This window comes from Delphinapterus leucas, chromosome 17 (genome assembly GCF_059928025.1).
Source record: "Delphinapterus leucas isolate spDelLeu-1000000601 "Yukka" chromosome 17, BTC_Dleu_Yukka2, whole genome shotgun sequence".
In the NCBI taxonomy this organism is placed as follows: Eukaryota; Metazoa; Chordata; class Mammalia; order Artiodactyla; family Monodontidae; genus Delphinapterus; species Delphinapterus leucas.
The window spans coordinates 37,713,653-37,732,654 of NC_143145.1; the positions used below are offsets into that span (position 1 = coordinate 37,713,653).

General features: G+C 39.3%; 1 protein-coding gene across 14 annotated transcripts in view; it reads right to left on the reverse strand.

The window, feature by feature from the left end:
- The window catches only part of VPS13B (vacuolar protein sorting 13 homolog B), a 795,150-nt gene that overhangs the window by 74,084 nt on the left and 702,064 nt on the right, over positions 1–19,002 (reverse strand). For all 14 annotated transcript variants that reach the window (XM_089898526.1, XM_089898529.1, XM_089898532.1 and 11 more), the window contains one exon: positions 15,696–15,857. In XM_089898526.1, the coding sequence (XP_089754652.1) occupies positions 15,696–15,857 (162 nt within the window). The remainder of the gene's footprint in view (positions 1–15,695; positions 15,858–19,002) is intronic.

Genomic DNA, 19,002 nt, shown 5'->3' on the forward strand with positions numbered 1-19,002 from the left:
GTCTTGTAAAAAGCTTAAGGAATCCTCAGTTACATTTTTCTCCAAAGCTATATTTCAATATCTAAAATTTATTGCCAGAGAAGGGACAGAGAGACCATTAGCAGCACCAGTAGTCATTCCTCCGGGTGCTTCACAGTTGAAATAATCCCCAGTTGTGCCCTTTCATGCAGGCTTGTAGAAAACTCCAGAAATAAGCCCTGGGACTGGATAAAGTGCCCTATCACAATCCTATCTTTGCCATTTCTTTACGACTTTAAAAGTCTTAACTAGGTCATACTGCAAACCATTTTTACAAAGAAACTTTGAAACATACAGGAAAACTCAACCCCAAACTTCTGCCTCTCATTTAAATGGAGTAAGTGTATTTCCCAACAGTAAATGAAGACATTCCAAATATCTCTATCCACTAGATACTTAATGACCAAAACTGTTAGGGCCCCATTTACTGGTGACTTCAACAAGGCACAATAACCGTCCTCACAGAACGTTAAGTGTCCTGGAATCTCTCAGGAAACTGAAAATATTTTAAGAGAGAAAGGTGAAGAGACCGAGTCTACAGTCTACTATTTTGCTGTTTCAGTGACTGCTTAGAACTAAAATAAAAATGCAGTTTATGGTGACTGGATAGCAGGCCTCGGGTACTCAAATGGAGTCAGTGTTTACAGAATATTTTGGATTAAAATCCTTGCCAGATGGTCCCAAGAACTGTTTACCTCACTGTTGATTTTAGCTATCTTAATGTCAGGCACAATAAAAAGAAGCTTGTTACTGCCACTGGGGAGCAAAGGCATACAATCCTTCCTCCCTAAATGGAATTGCTAGTTGTGGACAGCTGTGCCCTACACAACAGCAAGAGTGTTACTGTAGTTTCTGGGAGTCTATTTCCATGATTAGAGAAAGAGACAATATAAGGCAAATTTAAATTGAAATAATGTCTACTTTAAATCAATAATATTTGGTAATTGTACAATGTACTTTTAATTTATGATAAACAATAAAACTTCTTCAGAGTTAAACACAATTAGGAAGAGTTGGACATGCATGTGGACCTGAAATGTGGTCTCCTTTGAAGTACACTGCTTGTCCCCTCCTGTAGCATTTTCCTATTTTATAATAGTTTTCATCAGAGGCCACTGGGAGGCCAGAGGGGTAGAGGTGGGGGAGACCAGGAGCTGCTCCTAATTATAAGTCCAACTGCATTGACAGCATACAAAAGCATACATTTTGAGATCAGAGGACCTCTTTTTGTGTGTCTATATAATACACATAAAAGCATCCAATATGATGCAAAGAATGCTGTTTACAATGTTCATATTGTGAAAATAAGCTTTTAAATCTATGTTCCTGAGAAATATCAGATGTTATGAGAAATCTCAACATTTATTTATTCGGTGAACACTTATCAAATGCCAGTTATGAGCAAGATACAGGATTAGACACTGTGGAAAATCACTTTTTTATTTTTGTATTTTTTTAACATCTTTATTGGAGTATAATTGCTTTACAATGGTGTGTTAGTTGCTGCTGTATAACAAAGTGAATCAGCTATATGTATACATATATCCCCATATCCCCTTGTTCTTGCATCTCCCTCCTACCCTCCCTACCCACCCCTCTAGGTGGTCACAAAGCACCGAGCTGATCTCCCTGTGCTATGCAGCTGCCGGGTTCTCAAGGCCATTCTCTACGTCTGTGTCTTTATTCCTGTCCTGCCCCTAGGTTCTTCAGAACCCTTTTTTTTTTTTTTGGATTCCATATATATGTGTTAGCATATGGTATTTGTTTTTCTCTTTCTGACTTATTTCACTCTGCATGACAGACTCATCCACCTCACTACAAACAACTCAATTTCGTTTCTTTTTATGGCTGAGTAATATTCCATTGTATATATGTGCCACATCTTTATCCATTCATCTGTCGATGGACACACAGGTTGCTTCCATGTCCTGGCTATTGTAAATAGAGCTGCAGTGAACATTGTGGTACATGACTCTTTTTGAATTATGGTTTTCTCAGGGTATATGCCCAGTAGTGGGATTGCTGGGTCATATGGTAATTCTATTTTCAGTTTTTTAAGGAACCTCCATACTGTTCTCCATAGTGGTTGTATCAATTTACATTCCCATCAACAGTGCAAGAGGGTTCCCTTTTCTCCATACCCTCTCCAGCATTTATTGTTTGTAGATTTTTTGATGACGGCCATTCTGACTGGTGTGAGGTGATACCTCATTGTAGTTTTGCTTTGCATTTCTCTAATGGAAAAATCACTTTTTTTTAAAAGCCTCCTTTTTTTTTTTTTTTTAACACTGCTTGGTTAGCAGAAAATTTTATTTTATTTTACAAAACTAGCATAATCCTGAGACAAAAAAAAGAACAAAAGATCCCCCAAACAGGCCAACAAACAAACAAACAAAACCTATAGACTAATGAATGAACACAAACGCAAAAATATTAAGTGGAATACTTCTAAATAAAATCTAGGAGTATGTTTAAAGAATAAATGCTGTGTTCAGGTATTTATTCCAGGAATGCTGATACAGTTCAATATAAAGAGTCTGTTAGTATATATTGCTCATTTCATCACACCTACAGGTCAAAGGCAGCAAAAGTGATCATTTCATAGTTCAAATAGAATCAACTTTTGCTCATGTTGAAAACACAGCCATAGCCTCCTAACACGTTTAATGTGGAGACAGAAACTCCTCAGTACACAAGGTCCTCTCCTCTCTCTACAGGCTCATCCTGCCCCGACCCCGCCCCTCCCTGGAGTGAAAAGCCTCCTACTTTTTTTCCCTCTTTTTACTTTCAGCAAATACCCACTACCACTCATCCTCACTCCAAAAGGAGGCTTTTGTGGTAAGCTAAAAATGGCCACAAATTCTCTTAGCAACTTGCATCAAGAGGTTAAAATCTTGTTCCTTATCCTTTGGATCTGGCCTCACCTTGTGATGTGCTCTGCCTAGTAGAATGTGGCAGCAGATACTGCGAGAGTTCTGAGCTGAGGCTCAACAGGCTTTGCAGTCTTTGCTCTCGTTCTCCCAACTAGGCTAGCCTGCTGGAAGGATCACACGGAAGAGAACCCTGGCCAGTGGTCTGCCAAGTACCAAATATGTAGGTGGGGCAGTCTTGGACCACCCAGCCCCAGCTGGCCTACCATGTGACTGCAGCCTCATGAGTGAGCCCAGCTGAGATCAGCAGAAGAACCTCTTAACTAAGTGCACCTAGATTTCTGACCAACACACTCATGAGCTAATAAATCTTTTAAGGTCACTGAAGTTTTATGGTGGTTTGTTAAGCAGCAATAGATATTTGGTATAAACCTCATTCCATCCAGGGTCAATCCTTCTACTTGTGATCTGGATGCCTTCTTCTGCTCCCTTCTGGGACCTGATGCTGTTAATCATTCTTCCTCTCTTCTGCATCACCAACCTATCTGCTATTTACTTCTGCTCATATTTGAACATGCCTAAGGTACTTTAATTTAAAATCCTTGCTTGACCCTGCAGCTTTCTCTAGCTAACACCCAATCAAGATTAAAAAAAAAAAAATTCATGCTCATTCTCCCTGTTTCCTCACCTCCCATTCATTTTTCAACCCACTCAATCTGATTTCTATCCCTATCTTGCCAGTGAAAATGCTTTCCTTGAGCTATCAGTGACCTCCCAATTGCCTGATACAATGGTCTCCCCAGTTCTTGCTTCACTCAATCTCCTTATGGCATATGACACTGATAATTCTATCCTTCTAGATAGTCTCCTTGGCTCTTAGAACACGATTATGTCCCAGTTTTCCTGCCATGTCTTGGTTTTCTTTCTTCCTCTTATTCCTCTTCAATGGATCCCATTCCTCAGCCTAACCCCTAAATTCTATGGGGTTTAAATCCTTATGGCAGCTCAGCCCCAAGACAGCCCCAATGATCCATGTCTCCTTTTATTTGTGTCTTTGTGTAGTCCCCTCCCACAATGAATAGGGCTGATCTGGACAACCACTAGGATATTACAGAAATGATAATTAATGACTTCTGAGCCTAGGTCATAAAAGACACTGTGGCTTTTGTCTTGTTCTATCTTGGATAACTTGATCTGGGGGAAGCCAGCTGCTATGTCTTGAGAGTACTCAAGCAACTCTTTGGAGAGATCCTTGTAGCAAGGAGCTGAGGTTGCCAAGAGCCATATGAGGGAGCCATTTTGGAAATGGATCCTCCAGCCCAGTCAAGCCTTTAGATGATTGCAGTTCTAGCTAATGTCTTGACTACAGCCTTATCAGAGACTCTGAGCTAGAACCACCCAGGTAAACCACTCCCAAAGTTCTTGGCTAATGAAACCGAGATAATAAATGTTTGTTGTTTTACTTACTCAAGTTGTGGAGTAATTTGTTAAACAGCAATATGTAACTAATACAGAGTGTGGTACCCGCAAGTGGGGTGCTACTGTAACAAAAGCCTAAAATGGGGTGGGGCGGGGCACTGGAGCAGGCCTGTGCACAAAAACCAGAAAGACTTGAGAGTATTAGTGAATATCTAAGGTGCTTCAAAGATACTATTAATTGAAACTTGGTGGCCTTAGAGGAGGCTGCCAGTGAGGAAGTGAGGAAAATGTTACTGGAAACTGGAGGAAAGGGGTTTCTTGTTATGCAGTGGCAGAGAGTTCAGCAACACCATAACCTGCAGTAACATGGAAAGCAGAAAATGTGCCTAATAAACCATGTGATCTAGCTAAGGAGATTTCCAGGCAGTGTTGAAGTGCCTCCTGGCTCTTATCTGCTGCTTATATCAAAGTCCAAGAGGAACGATACACGCATGAGGAAGAACTGTTAGATAAACAGGAGCCAGGACTTGCTAGTTTTGAAAATTTCTAGCCTTCCAGATGGAAATGATGTTAAAAATCAAGAAAGAGCTTCCAGGCAAAGATCAAATCCAGGACACAGCCAGGAAAGCTGGGTCTAGGGAATGAAGCTAAGGATGTGGTTGTAAAATCCTCTGTTAAGATCTCAGGAAGATCTAAATTGGTGTCTCAATGAACTATTCAAACAATAGGGCTTCTGAAACACTTAAGGGTGATGTCCCCCAGCAGTGTGGGCAGAATCCCAAAGCAGAGAAGGAACTGTCTTGAAGAGATGTGGGTGTGATTTTGTCCACAGTGCTGAACCAAAGCACTGTAAGATTAACAAGAGACCTACAGTGTTCTTTAAAGAATTATACTGGCAGAAACACTGCCAACTTAGACTGAAAGAGACTAAGACAGTACAAAATGTAAAGGGGCCTTTAAACTTTCATAATTCAACTGGTAGAATGCAGGCTGAGAAAACTATGAAGAGCAAAGGATATTTTTCTCATGGAAAAGGATGGATGACATAGAGGTTTGAGCCAAAAGTCCAAAGCCAGGAGCCATGGAAAATTATTCCCAAGCAGCAGTATGAATGATTACTGATTAAGAAACTTCCAACATTTACCTGTTTGATTTCAGAATTTCTATGGATCAGTAACTCCCATGTGTCTCCCATTTTCTCCTCCTATGAACGGGAGTATCTATAATAGTTATCCTACGCCTGTACCACCACTGTACATTTTTCTACAGCAAGAGCTAACTCATAACATCCTCTGATCTTAGCACTCTTTCCTTGGGCATTCGTGTCTATTCCCACTGCTACCTAGGCATTGAGGAGAGGCCAAATCTTTACCTCTAGCCCAGACTATTCTTCTGAGCTCCAGACCATTACATTCAATTTGCCTATTCAACATGGCCACTTGGAGGTCTGGTTAGAAATGAGAAAGGAAAGGAAAGCCACCTTTGGATACACAGAGCTGAGTTCTTTAGTAGGCACCTTATAAATGTAATTTCATGGGATATTCACAGTAACTTCTTAATTTTGCAGAAGAGGAAGCTGAAGCTCCAAGGAATTACGACACTGTCCAATTTTACGCAGCTAAAAAACCTTAGGAGGGAAATCCAGGTGTTTACAGCTTCAAATCTGTGCTGTTTCTAATATATCATCCTTCCTGCCTCCAAAGTAACCTAAAACTCAAATGTGTCCAAAATGGACTTTAGGGACCCTGTGCTGTGCTCTCACATCTGCCCCATTCTCTGTATGGAAAACACTGTCCTCCTACTCAGTTCCCTGTTGTGGCCAAGTACAACACCACCAACCTGTCCCCTAAGTCTGAAACCTTGGAGTCGATCCAGGCCCTTCTCTTCCATGGTCAATTACCAAATCCTGGTGATTATAACCTCCAAAATATCTTCCAAATGGATTTCTCCTTAATAAACCTTCTCTTAGCATGTTAAAGATTTTGTTCCACTGTCTATTAGCCTCCACTATATACAAAGAAAAGTCAGTAGTTATTTGAATTGTGGTTTCCCCTATAGTTTAACTCTGGCTGCTTCAAGGTTTTCTCTTTATCTTTGGTTTTCAGTAGTTTCATTATGATGTGCCTGGGTGTGAATTTCTTTTAAACATCTGTTTGGAGTTTTTCCTGAGCTTCTTGGCTCTGTAAATTTCTGTCTTTCACAAAGTTTGGGAAATTTTCTGAGATTATTTCTTTAATTTTTGGAGCCCCATTCTGTCTTTCTCCTCTCAGTCTCTCATTACAATTACTCATATATTAGATCTTTTGAAATTGTCCCACAGGTCCCTGCAGTTCTATTCATTTTGTTTGAATCTTTTTTTTCCTCTCTTCTTCAGATTTGATGATTTCTAGTGATCCATCTTCAAGTTTACTGACTTTTTTCTTGTGTCATGTTGTATTTTTATTGCTGAGTAAAAAATTACTACAAATTTGGCAGCTTAAAACAACTCACATTTATTATCTCACAGTGTCTGTGGGTCAGGAGTCCAAGCAGAGCTTAGCTGGGTTATCTGCTTATGGTCTCACAAGATTGCAACTGAGGTGTCAGCTGGGCTGCATTCTTATTTAGAGGTTTGACTTGGGAAGAATCCGCTTCCAAGCTCACTCAGGTTGTTGGCAGAATTTATTCTCCGGTGTCTATATGATGCGGGCTTTGACTTTTTAATAACCAGCACTGGCAGCCACCTGCAGATGCTGGTGGCTTCCCACAGCTCCCTGCCCCATGGTCCTCTTCATAGGCAGCTGCAACATGGTAATTTGCTTCTTCAAGGCCAGGAGGAATGTATGTATCTCTCTCTCTCTCCTCACAAAAGGGTCCAGTCTCTCTTTTAGTGCTTTTACCTGATTAAATTAGCCCACCTAGAATCATCTCTGTTTTGATTAACTAAAAGACAACTAACAGATATAGAGAAATAGTGGTTACCAGTGGGAGAAGAGAAGGGGGAAGGGGCAAGATAGGGGTAGGGGATTAAGAAGCACAAACTACTATGTATAAAATAAATAAACAACAAGGATATATTGTACAGCACAGGGAATATAGTTAATATTTTATAATAACTTTAAATGGAGTATAATCTATAAAAAAATTTGAACTACTGTGTTGTATACCTGAAACTAATATTATATTGTAAATCAACTATACTTCAATTGAAAAAATGTTAAAAAAATCAACTAATTTAGAAATTAATTATACCTGTAAAATTCCTTTACTGTTGCCATAGTTGCTTTAAAGTACAATATATGCCTGATAATCCCAACCTCTGGGTCACATTGGTGTTGGAATCTGTTAATTATCTTTCCCTTGAAATTGAGTAACTTTTTTGTTTTTTTTGAGATTCTTGACATCTGTCAAGTAATTTGGGGTCATATTGTGGACACTGTAAATGATGCTATGTTGTGGACACTCTGGATTCTCTTATAATTCCTCCAGAGTGTTAATATTTTTAACAGGTAATTAATTTGTTTAGAGTCAAACTAAAACTCTTACACCTGGGTGAGTGGCAGTGCAGATTAATTCAGTTCTTTAAGCCTTGGGTACAATCTGCTTTCAGTCTGCCCCATGCATGTGTGGTTCAGTAGTAAGCAGACAGGTGGGCCAAATTTCAACATATTATTTTCCCATTCTCTGGCTTTCCATTTTCCAAGATTTTCTCCTCACTGTCTAGCAGCCTTGGTTGCCTGAGCTCTTTCACCTGGTACCTTGGGCCAGAAAGACAGTGGGCCACCCCTGCACTGCTACAACTGTGGTTGCCCTCAGAGCAAAGCCAACAAAAAATGGGTAAATCGTTCTGTGCAGGTTACTTGCTCGAAGATTCTATTCACCTCCAAAATCTGCCTGCCTTTGTTCGTCTCCAGAGGTAGTTGTTTTGTGTTTTGCTCACAATTTATAGCTGTTATTCACAGAAAGATCAGTCTGTTAGGCATTTTCACCAGTCTCTGACTTCTACTCTGTCTTGGCTCAGTTACTATAATCTCTCTCATTCCTGGGCTATACAGTGGTGCCCATACAACCCTCTGCATGTATTCTCAGCCTCCTCTAGACTGTCTTCTCAACTACACGACGGCAATCTTTCCAAAATGCAACTGTGATCCTGTGAGGACTCTACTTAAAATCCTTCAGTAGCCAAAAGCTGCCCATCACATTTAGTTGTATCTCCTCAAAATGGACAGCCAGGCTCTTCAGAACATAACTCCTCCAAACAGTGGTGTGTTGGAGCTGGCTCATACTTGTTTGTGAAAAAGTATTGCTAAACATTCAGGAATCTTGTGAGCTGGTTGTTAAATCATTGGTAGCTTGAAATCAGCGATGGTAGGAGTACTTTCACCATGATAATCGGCCAACCCTGCAAATCAGGGTATTCCCATCACCACCAAAGAGCCAGTTTCCTAGCACACATCTCTTCAGCATGGCATGCAAATTTATGCCTGAGTTTATTCTGAACAAAACCTGAATTCCCTTGAACATGGCATGCTGCCTGCCTGCCTGTCTCCCTGGTTCTGCCTCATGTGCACAGCATACAAGGGCCCTCATGGCCTTCATCTACTTTACTGTCTGGCAATTCCACACATGTACTCTACACTGTAGCCAAATTAGTCAAGTCCTACCATGCCATGTTGTTTCATGCCTCTGTGGCTTTCACACATGTTGTTTCCTTTACCTGGAACCGCTTCCCCACTGCCTTTCCCTGACCTAACACTTATTTAAACATGAAAATTCAGTACAAACATGCCTTCCACTAGGAAGCCTTGGCAGATTCCCCTCCTCATGTTAGGAAACATTTTCTTTGAGTTCTCATTAAGACCATGTCCATATCCAGATGCAGTTGATTGTATTTCCTGGTCTCTTGCTCTTCTTCCCTATGGCTAGTGTTTTAATTCAGTTACCCATCATTTCTCCCTGTCTGGATGCCACAATATCCTCATAGATATAGATCATGTCTATAATAATTTGTTTACTTTTCTGACTCCCTCATCAGACAGTAAGTTTCTTAGAAAAATGTACATATTTAATTACACACAATAGGTCACAAGAAATGATCACTTATTGATTAAAAATGAATGGGAGGGAAGGAGACCAAACAAGCAGCTAGAAAGAAATAATGGCAGAGAGGAGGGCTTGTGAGTAGACTGAGGCAGGCCCTGGATGCCAGATAGCTTGGGTATATTTAATAGATGATGATGGAGGCTGTAAATATTTTTGGACAGGAAAGTATCAAAACATTTAGGAAAATGAGTTGTAGTCTGCAAGGTAGATTGAAGTGGGGCAAAGATGTAACTAAGAGAATAACTGATAAAAACTATTGCAATAGTTCATAAGAGAAACATTAAAAATAACCATTCTTGATATATTGGGCTGGCCAGAAAGTTCGTTTGCGGTTTTCCATGGCATGCTACGAAAACCCGAACGAACTTTTTGGCCAACAATGTCATTACACTTGCCACTGTTCTAATTAGCATTTGAAATTCCTGTCTTTTAGTCTATATATAAATATTTTCAGGGTTTTTACTTAACTTCTCTCTGATTTAATAATCTATATCCTTTATTTTAAAAAGTTGAGAAGTATATAAAAATGTAATACATTGGAAAAATACCACCTTAAAAAAATACACCATTCAGAGGCAACCACTGGTAACATTTTGACATATCTTCCAGTATTTTGACATATTTTCCAGTATTTTTCTATGCATTTTTTCTTACATTGTTAAGATCATATTGTATGTGTAGAATTTTATGTTCTGCTTTTCTGACTGATATGATATGGTAGCACTTCACCTTCCTATGTAAAAATTTAAAGGTCCCATAAAAGTTCATCTCATAGATACGCCAGATTTTACATACCTATTTCTTTAAAAGTGAACATTTTGATTTTTTGATGGTATAAGTCAAATTATAATAAACATTTTTGTGTATAAACCTTTGCTTTAATTTGGATTGTTTCCTGAGAGTAGATTACTAGTAGGAGATTTACTGGGTCAAAGGCTATGACCATTTTAATAGCGATAATGCTTTTTATCAAATTGCTTTCTAGAAAGGAAGTATCAATTCCATCTGCACTTTCAGTGTGTAAGAGTGCCTTTTCATTGCCCTTTCTAAGCAAACTCTGATATGCTGTGTGCCATATAATATAATAGCAGGGGCAAACACTTGACAAATTTATTGGTTTGAACAGTTTTGCCAACACAGGATATTTACCTGCGTCCCTAAGTCTACTTTTAAATTTTTTAACTTGTGACTGTGGCAACAAGAAATGTGCTCATTCTCTAGGTATATGTGTGCACATACACTATATAAATGGATATGGAAAGAGTGGTGACTGAGTGAGAAATGACAGTCTAGCCAATAAAATTGACAACTGGCTGGAATTTCCTTAACATAGGTAGATACTCAAAAAACCATCACTTTTCCTTTAGGCAGGAGGAAAAATGATCAGATCTCACTTTTAAATATTTTTACATCCAAAAATAGAGAACTGCGGAACTTCCTGTCTATATGGGCTGAAAACAAGAACAATACAAATATTTTACTGTTATGTGGTAAGCACAGGTTGATTTTACAAGTGTTAGATTTAAACTATTACCTGTCATTTCATAATTTCTGAAAAATGCTACCAAGTTTTCAAGTGATGGGAATCCCATTTAGATCAGAACAAAGACAATTTTATATCAAACCTTTAGTCTCCTGAATTTTGTCCACTGAGAGACCTGAGAGCAGGGGTTAGCAAATCAGGCATGGCTTCTGGGCCAAATGTGGTACACCACCTATTTTTGTATAGCCTGTGAGCTAAGAGTGTTTTTTACATTTTCAGATGGTTGAAAAAGGTCAAAAGAAGCATACTAGTTTGTGATGTGTGAAAATTACTGAACTTCAAATTTCGTTGTCTATAAATAGAATTTTATTTAAAATTTTTAAAATTTATGTCACACTCATTTAAAATAAATTTTAAAATTTTATGGCACATAGTCAAACTCATTTGTTATCATTGCTTTTGTACAGAGTTGAATAGCTCTGAGAGAGGCTCTAAGGCCCTGAAAGCCTAAAATATTCACTGTCTGGCCCTACACAAAAAAGTTGGCCCATCTCTGCCTGATGAAACTAACATCTGATTTACATTTTCTTCCTTAAATCTGATTACTTTGATGAGTATTTCCCAGATGCTCTGCTGCTCTTCCAAATTGATTCTTACCTTGTTGCATTTCGCATTTTTAAATATCTGCCATTTTCACAAGCTTATAAAACTTCCTACAATATCCATTTCGGAGCAATATTTTGTTATTTTCTATAGCTCTGTCTAGAGCTCATTTTCACCTTGACTGATGGTTTTTTTTTTTTTTTTTTTAATGGTACGCGGGGCTCTCACTGTTGTGGCCTCTCCCGTTGCGGAGCACAGGCTCCAGAGGCGCAGGCCCAGCGGCCGTGGCTCATGGGCCCAGCCACTCCGCGGCATGTGGAATCTTCCCGGACCGGGCACAAACCCGTGTCCCCTGCATTGGCAGGCAGGCGGACTCTCAACCACTGCGCCACCAGGGAAGCCCTAAATTGGGCATGTTTTGAGGGTAAAAGCAAATGTAATTCCTTACATACAAGATAGAGGCATTCCTTTTTCAAGCAGTTTAATTACCTAACAGTGCTCTCTCTTAACCAGAAAAGGAAGTTAACTTGAACAGCCTACACACAAGTCCTACTATGATGGAAGCGCCACTAAAGTCAGTCTGGCTAAATTAAACAAAGCTTCCCTTGACTCTGAGCTGCATATACTGCCCATATTCTGGGGAAAGATTCCATAAACTCACATATCCAGTCCTTAGATTCAACTTCATATAATGTGAAGCACTTCTCAGTAAAGGACTGGTTACTGTTCTCGTCCAACCTTATCTGAAGTCTACTGAATTGGAATATTTAAGGGCCCTTTGTGGTGGCATATATGACTGTGCAGCTGAATATGTTCAATTATTCCCTAGGAAAAAGTTTTGTTTTTCCTTTGTTTGCTTAGGCAAGCAACTGTTGTGGGATACCCAGCATTTTAAGTGATTCTGCCTCAGAGCATGTGTTAGAAACTATAAGGAGAGTTTATAACATTTCAATTCTAAAAGGTTTTTCAGCTTTGGATTTCTGGAATTGGTTGTGTCTATATTTTTTTCCATCCTGTTGGGACTTACTGTTGATAGCAACCTCCTGTGTGGTTCTATGACATGTTGACCTCTTTGAAACCTTTCCAGGTGTCATTGCCACTTTCTTGATCTCTGCAATATAAGCTACATTGTTTAGCAGAGTTAAGTTCTCTGAACTTTAGAAATCCTCCCTGAGACTATGAATTGACTAACACCCAAGGTAGCATAAACATGCAGACACAAATGTTCCTAAAACCAAGCTGCTGGGCAGTGCAGGATTATGACTTGGAGTCTGGAAAAAGGAACAGTTTGCTCACTTGTGAGTCTATGACTACCTCCAGGTGCAGTTTGAAGCTAAGTGGTTAGCTTTTCTGATCCTCAGATGTAACCTCTCATTAGAACACAGCAGAATTTGCAATTGTGTGTGTATGGAATTCCATGAAGACCCTCTGGGCCCACTAAGACCTCTCTGGCTTCAGAGGGTCCTAAAACACATTTCTTTACGTAGCATAGGTAGCTGTAGTAAAGAGACACCTTTTACAAATACAATCTAAGTTTTAGTCTAAAGATTATAATGACTGTAGCTCATCTTAAAATTTGTATCCAGAGGATGCAGTTACAAATTAAAAAGAGGAAAAAAAAGTTTGATACCTGTCTTATGTTTCCAGTTTGTCATTAAAAGGTTCTTATTGTTTTTGGTCCTTAAAGCTTTGCAAGGGTTCATGCTTGTACCAAGAATCCCATATTAGTCTAGCTTTAAATGTAGAGTATTATACCAGTGACTTCTCAGCCCTTCTCTTAAAACCTCACCATTTGGCTCTTCTAACAGACGAATCATGCTGCCAAAACCTAGGAGAGTTTGACAATGTTGTGGAAATAACACTATATTGAGAGTGAAGACATGGGATTCAGATCCATCTCTATCACCATCTTAGCTTAACATTTCTGTCTCCTTACCTATAAAATATGTGTAACAAAAAATACAAATCACACAGGGATATTATGAAAACAAGACTAGTAATAAATACAAAAAGACCCAAGTGCAGAAGAGTATAAATATGAAAGGTATAGTGTGGCAGCGGTTAGCCATTCTTTTTTCCTGTTTATGTCCTTCCCATCTAGAAACCATACATCCATAACATGAAGACTACTGTTCCTCCACACCCCTGAGCCTTCTGTTCTTACGATCACCTTTCCCATCCTGGCTCCAGTCTCCAGGGAATCTTGAGGGTCACTGAGGGCCACGGTAGTCTATGCAGCTTAAAATGACTTTGAAGGGAGGTAAGCTTCCTCTGCTTTGCTTTTTATTGGCTAAGGCCTGCAGCGTGTGTGTATGAATGGGTGAAGTGGCTACAGGTACAGTATACGATCACACATTACTGCACCTTCTCAGAGGTTTCTTTCCCATCACTACTAGTTCATTTCTGGGAATGCAATGATCATAGAAGCCTTTCAAAGCTCTAAAAGGCTGTACAACATGGATTGCCTCTGGGTGGTTGGAATTATAGGTGGTCTTTTTCGTTTTCCTTTCTTGGTTTATATATCTGCTCTATGTTCTTACTTTTGCAATTAATAAGAAAAAAATTACTTATTTTTGAAACGAACCAACCAACCAACCAATTGTCTTTTAATGATGTTACAAGGGGTAAACAACCAAACGACTTAAAAACTCACTTACACAGACATTTCTCAAAAGGAGGATTAGAAAATAAGGGCATGGGCTTTCCTGGTGGCGCAGTGGTTAAGAATCGCCTGCCAATGCAGGGGACACGGGTTCGAGCCCTGGTCTGGGAAGATCTCACATGCTGTGGAGCAACTAAGCCCATGTGCCACAACTACTGAGGCCTGTGCTCTAGAGCCTGCGAGCCACAACTACTGAGCTCATGTGCTGCAACTACGGAAGCCCACGTACCTAGAGCCTGTGCTCCACAAGAGAAGCCACTGCAGTGAGAAGCCCCTGCACTGCAATGAAGAGTAGTCCCCGCTCGCCACAACTAGAGAAAGCCCACGCGCAGCAAAGACCCAATTCAGCCACAAATAAATAAATAAAATAAAATAAAATAAAAAGAAAAGAAAAGAAGGGAATGTCATTCATTCTAAAAATACAAGTGCAATATCATATCATATGCGACATTTTTGTAAGAACGTTTATTAGAAAAGGAGATATGATGTCTTAATGTCCTGTTAGAATACCCAGAATTAAACAGACTTAAGAAGAACTGCACTATATCTACTTTTCCAAATTTTATACTAATAGTGTGGCAATATGATGAAAAAGCAAGTAAGAAATCAGAATCGAGCTACTGAAAAAAAGAAAATAGCTGAGGGTGTAACATATTCTAAAGCTGGTCTATAGACGAGACGGGAAAACTCTCTAATCTAATGACTTTCTTTTAATCATAAGCAGACAGTAGTTTCCTTATTACCCAGAGTTTTAGAAATACATTATTCTTGAGAGTATTTCCTAGGATTTCTTTTACTCATTTAAGACATCATCTTTGTATTTAATTCATCCTCAGTTATCCCTGCAGGGCACATCCCTCTAATTATTCCCATCTAAAGTGACAGGAAAATGGAATTATACTACTTGGAAAACAGACATCCTTTGGTATGTCTTTTCTCAGTGCTCCCTTGGGCATAGTCTGTCATTGTGCTCATTTTGTCACAGACGGTGAGCTGTCATTGGAGGGCAAGGACTAAGACTTCTCTGCCTTTGAATCCCCAGTGCCTAAGACATGACTGCCACAGACTATATACACAGTAAGAATCTGAATAAACAAATGAAAAATAATACCCAACATACAATGTTTATAGTATATCAAGCACTATTTTAGTGCCTTGTCCATATTAACTTATTTAGTTCTCATGACCCTATGAAACAGGTACTATTATTATCCCCAATTTACACATGAGAAAACTGAAGTATGAAAGCAAAGCGAGGTAATTCAGAGCCAGGATCCAAGCTGACGTACTCTGGCTCTACAGTTCAACGTCATAATCACCACACCAGGCTCCCTTAAGAGCACCTACGCTGAACAAGAGAACGTCCACTCCAAGAGGAGCATGGGTACACTGTGCTCCCTCCTCTAAACATTTCTGAGTTTCTGTCAGATGTAGCCATACTGTGCGACCCCGTGGGAGACTTAAAAAGGGAAATAACTAGACACAGGCACACAAATGCAGAAGAAATGAATCCGCAACCTTAAAAACTGCTGTGTTTGTAAGGCTGTTTCTCAAATACCTGTGGGGATTTGTGAGAGCGCCAGCTGTACTGGTGACTATGGAGACTGGCCAGCAGAATATTTTCATCAGTATCCACCTGGCCAAACCGCAGTGTCTCCTGTGTGTCATTACAGATCACAAAATGGCTGAAGACCAACTCCTCTACCTCAGGGCATTTATTCTGAAAGAAAAAGAATACGAAAGCCAATGTGCATCAGATTAATTGCAAGATGTTTGGCAGCTGTCTGCCCAGTGGCGATTGTTACAACACAGAAATACTAAAAGATCTGTTGTCATTAGCTCTGGTATACAAAGTATTCTATACTTCCAGGATAAGCACAAAAAATACCTTAAAGAGATCTTAAATGTTCCAAGAATATGTTTTGATTTATATTCCTGCAAAATAAATCATACACACAGAAGAGTAAAAGAACAATGAGATCCTTCAAACTTTTAACATTTTTAAATGAATTAACATGCTACAAAGAATGCTGTACTGGGTAGCGCACGTTTTTGAGCAGAGTACCACAGGCTAGAATTACCATGTTCCTGGCCTTCTAAACTTGACAATCAAGACCAATTACCAAAGCCACAGTTTGTACCCTACAGAAAGTAAGGATCATTTAGGTAATACATCCCCAGTTCCCTTGAGGGGGAGGGTGGATGTGTGTGTGTAAATCTGCTCAGCGAGAGATGTAAATAAAACCATAGCTTTCCCGCTATTGTTAAGAGGCTGAACACACAAAACAGATCAACTTCAGAGTCAGTATAAGCCAAGCTGCAGTTTTCAAGACAAAAAACGTTAGCTGAAAAACAGTTGTTGGTGTCTGTTTCAGCTAATAATCAATCAGCAAATGTCTTCCATTAATCTACTAAGGTTCAGCAAATTAGTAATACGTTCCTGTGTTGGTACCTCCTTCTCAACTTAATGGTATCTCCACTGGTTGCTGTTACATCGAAGCACTGGCAATGTGATAGAGCATTTCTGTGCTTACTCTTTTATCACTTTGGTTAGCTTATGGCTTAAAAAATAATAAACATACCTTTGGTAAATGAAAAGAATAGCTAAATAAATGGTTAACTTGAGAATGCAAGAAAAATATCTTAACTAGCCACTGAATCTGCAGACAATGGGAGGTAATATGTAACTGATGCTTCTCCAGTTGGCTTCTATTTCCTGGTTGTGGATCTAAATAATGTCACAATGCCACACTCTGTCATTTGCCATTTTACTGAGGGGAGGGAGAGTAAAAAGGGATATGCCACTCATGAGCATAGAAATTTAAGTGACTACACGGCCTGAAGCCAAGGAGTCTATGGATGAACACACCTGGAATCCAGCCTGGACCAAGACCTGATCTAGAACCTCATGAGAACATTATCTTGGGAGGTACAATCCCTTCCTAATCATCCAGAAGGCCCCTAAAGTGGGCAGGCAGAGCTCTACAGCTGCAGTCGGTGAAGAGGCCCTGAAATACCTCATTCTTCTAGATACCCTTGAGGGTCTCCTAAAGCGTTCGCTCTATCATCCACCTATTCTCACCAAACCTCTCTATTCTCATGGAGTGGAACCTTGCCTGACAACCACAGGAATCATAAAAGGAGTCTCTGGCTAAGTGAGACTGAAGCAGTTATAACCAGTAATTATCTGCCGCCTACCATATTACTTTTTGCTGTGGCTTTTAATCATGAGCTATGATTTCAAAACTGGACGGCCCGTGGGTTTTAGGCGTTCTGCCTGATCTGGCCCCTGCTGCATCTTGAACCACTCTCCGTTTGCCTGCTAGGCCCCAGCTCCACCAGCCCTTTTCAGCCGCTCCAACGCCGCACTGGCCTCCTTTCAATTCATCCAACGCATCAAACTCCTTCCTGCCTCAGTGCCTTTCTTCTGCTTGGACCTCTTTTCCTCCTTGCTTGACTAATTTCTTCCAACTCAGCTTTCAGGTTCCTGTTTTCAGGTCATGCCCTCAGAGTAAAGTAGCCTCCTGAGATCCTCCCGGATCACCTTAGGTCCCTCTATTTTATGCTCACACAGCACTATGTATTTTGCCTTAAAAGCACTGATCCCTATTGGGACTGAGTAATTATTTGCATGATTATGGGTCATTGTTGTCTCCATCATTAGACTCTATGCTGCATAAGGGCAGGAACCAGGTTTTTGTTAGTTACAACTTTTGCTCCTGTAGTCAGCATAATGCCTGACACATAAGTACTCAATAAACACTTATGAAACAAACATGAGTAAATTTAACTTTTAAAATTACAAGTGTAATATATGTTCCCAGTATAAAAATCAGAAAATACAGAAAGTACTGATTTTTAAAAACAAAGTCTCTAATTTTATACTCAGGGATAACTGCTGTGAACATTTTGGAGAATTTTTTTTCCAGCAATTTTTCACTTCTGAGTGTCCTGCCTGTTCCTATTCTAGTCTATCCTATCTAATCCTATCTTATATATCTTACATATTTAAAGGTTTGTAAACCTTTAATTAAACTGGAGTCACATTGTACAATTAGTTTTGATGAGATTTTTCCATTTAGCGTTATATAATCAACATAAACTGCTCTCCTTGTAAACATTTTTCTCTCCGTTAGGTCCAACAGTACAAACATGAAGAAAGGGATATGATTCCAACTCCCACTTAGATAGACATCCTGAGACTGAAATTCAATTTTCATAATGAATTGGGATCAATCTGCTGGTTACACAGAGGTTAAGTTACCAGATGGGGCTTGAGTAGAAAAAAATCATGTTACTTTCCTCATCTCTAAAAACTGACCTTTAATAAATGATGAGGGTTTTAGGAAAAAATGTAAATGAAAGAACACAAGGGGCTTGTTTACATTTTTCTAAAGAATACTCAAAGTCCTCAGGGAACTGTTTCTCTACTGCTCCTTCATCTGTGGAGTTCATTATAACTGTAATAAGTTTAAGCGTTTCTTGGAATGTTTAAATTCTAGTATATTATAAAAAAATTTGTACATATTGTATATGACATCATATAAAAGCGCAACCTCAGAATGCTTTCGTAATTAAGAGATGGCTTATTTACATTTAAGATTTGTGCTAGAGTGTTATATGGGCAATTAAAGAGAGATATCATTATGGTGTAAGATAAGATACATGAGCACAACCTTGATTTTTAAATAAAAATCTCCTTTAAATCCTATTTGGTCCAAATGTGGGAACGTGACATGGAAATATAAAGCAAACTGCAAGTGGCATTTTGGGTCCTTAATCTGGTTTCACAAAACATTAATCATTTACAAAAGAGAAAAAAAAAAAACTACAGCCAGAGAAATCAGACACTGATGAAGGCTTCT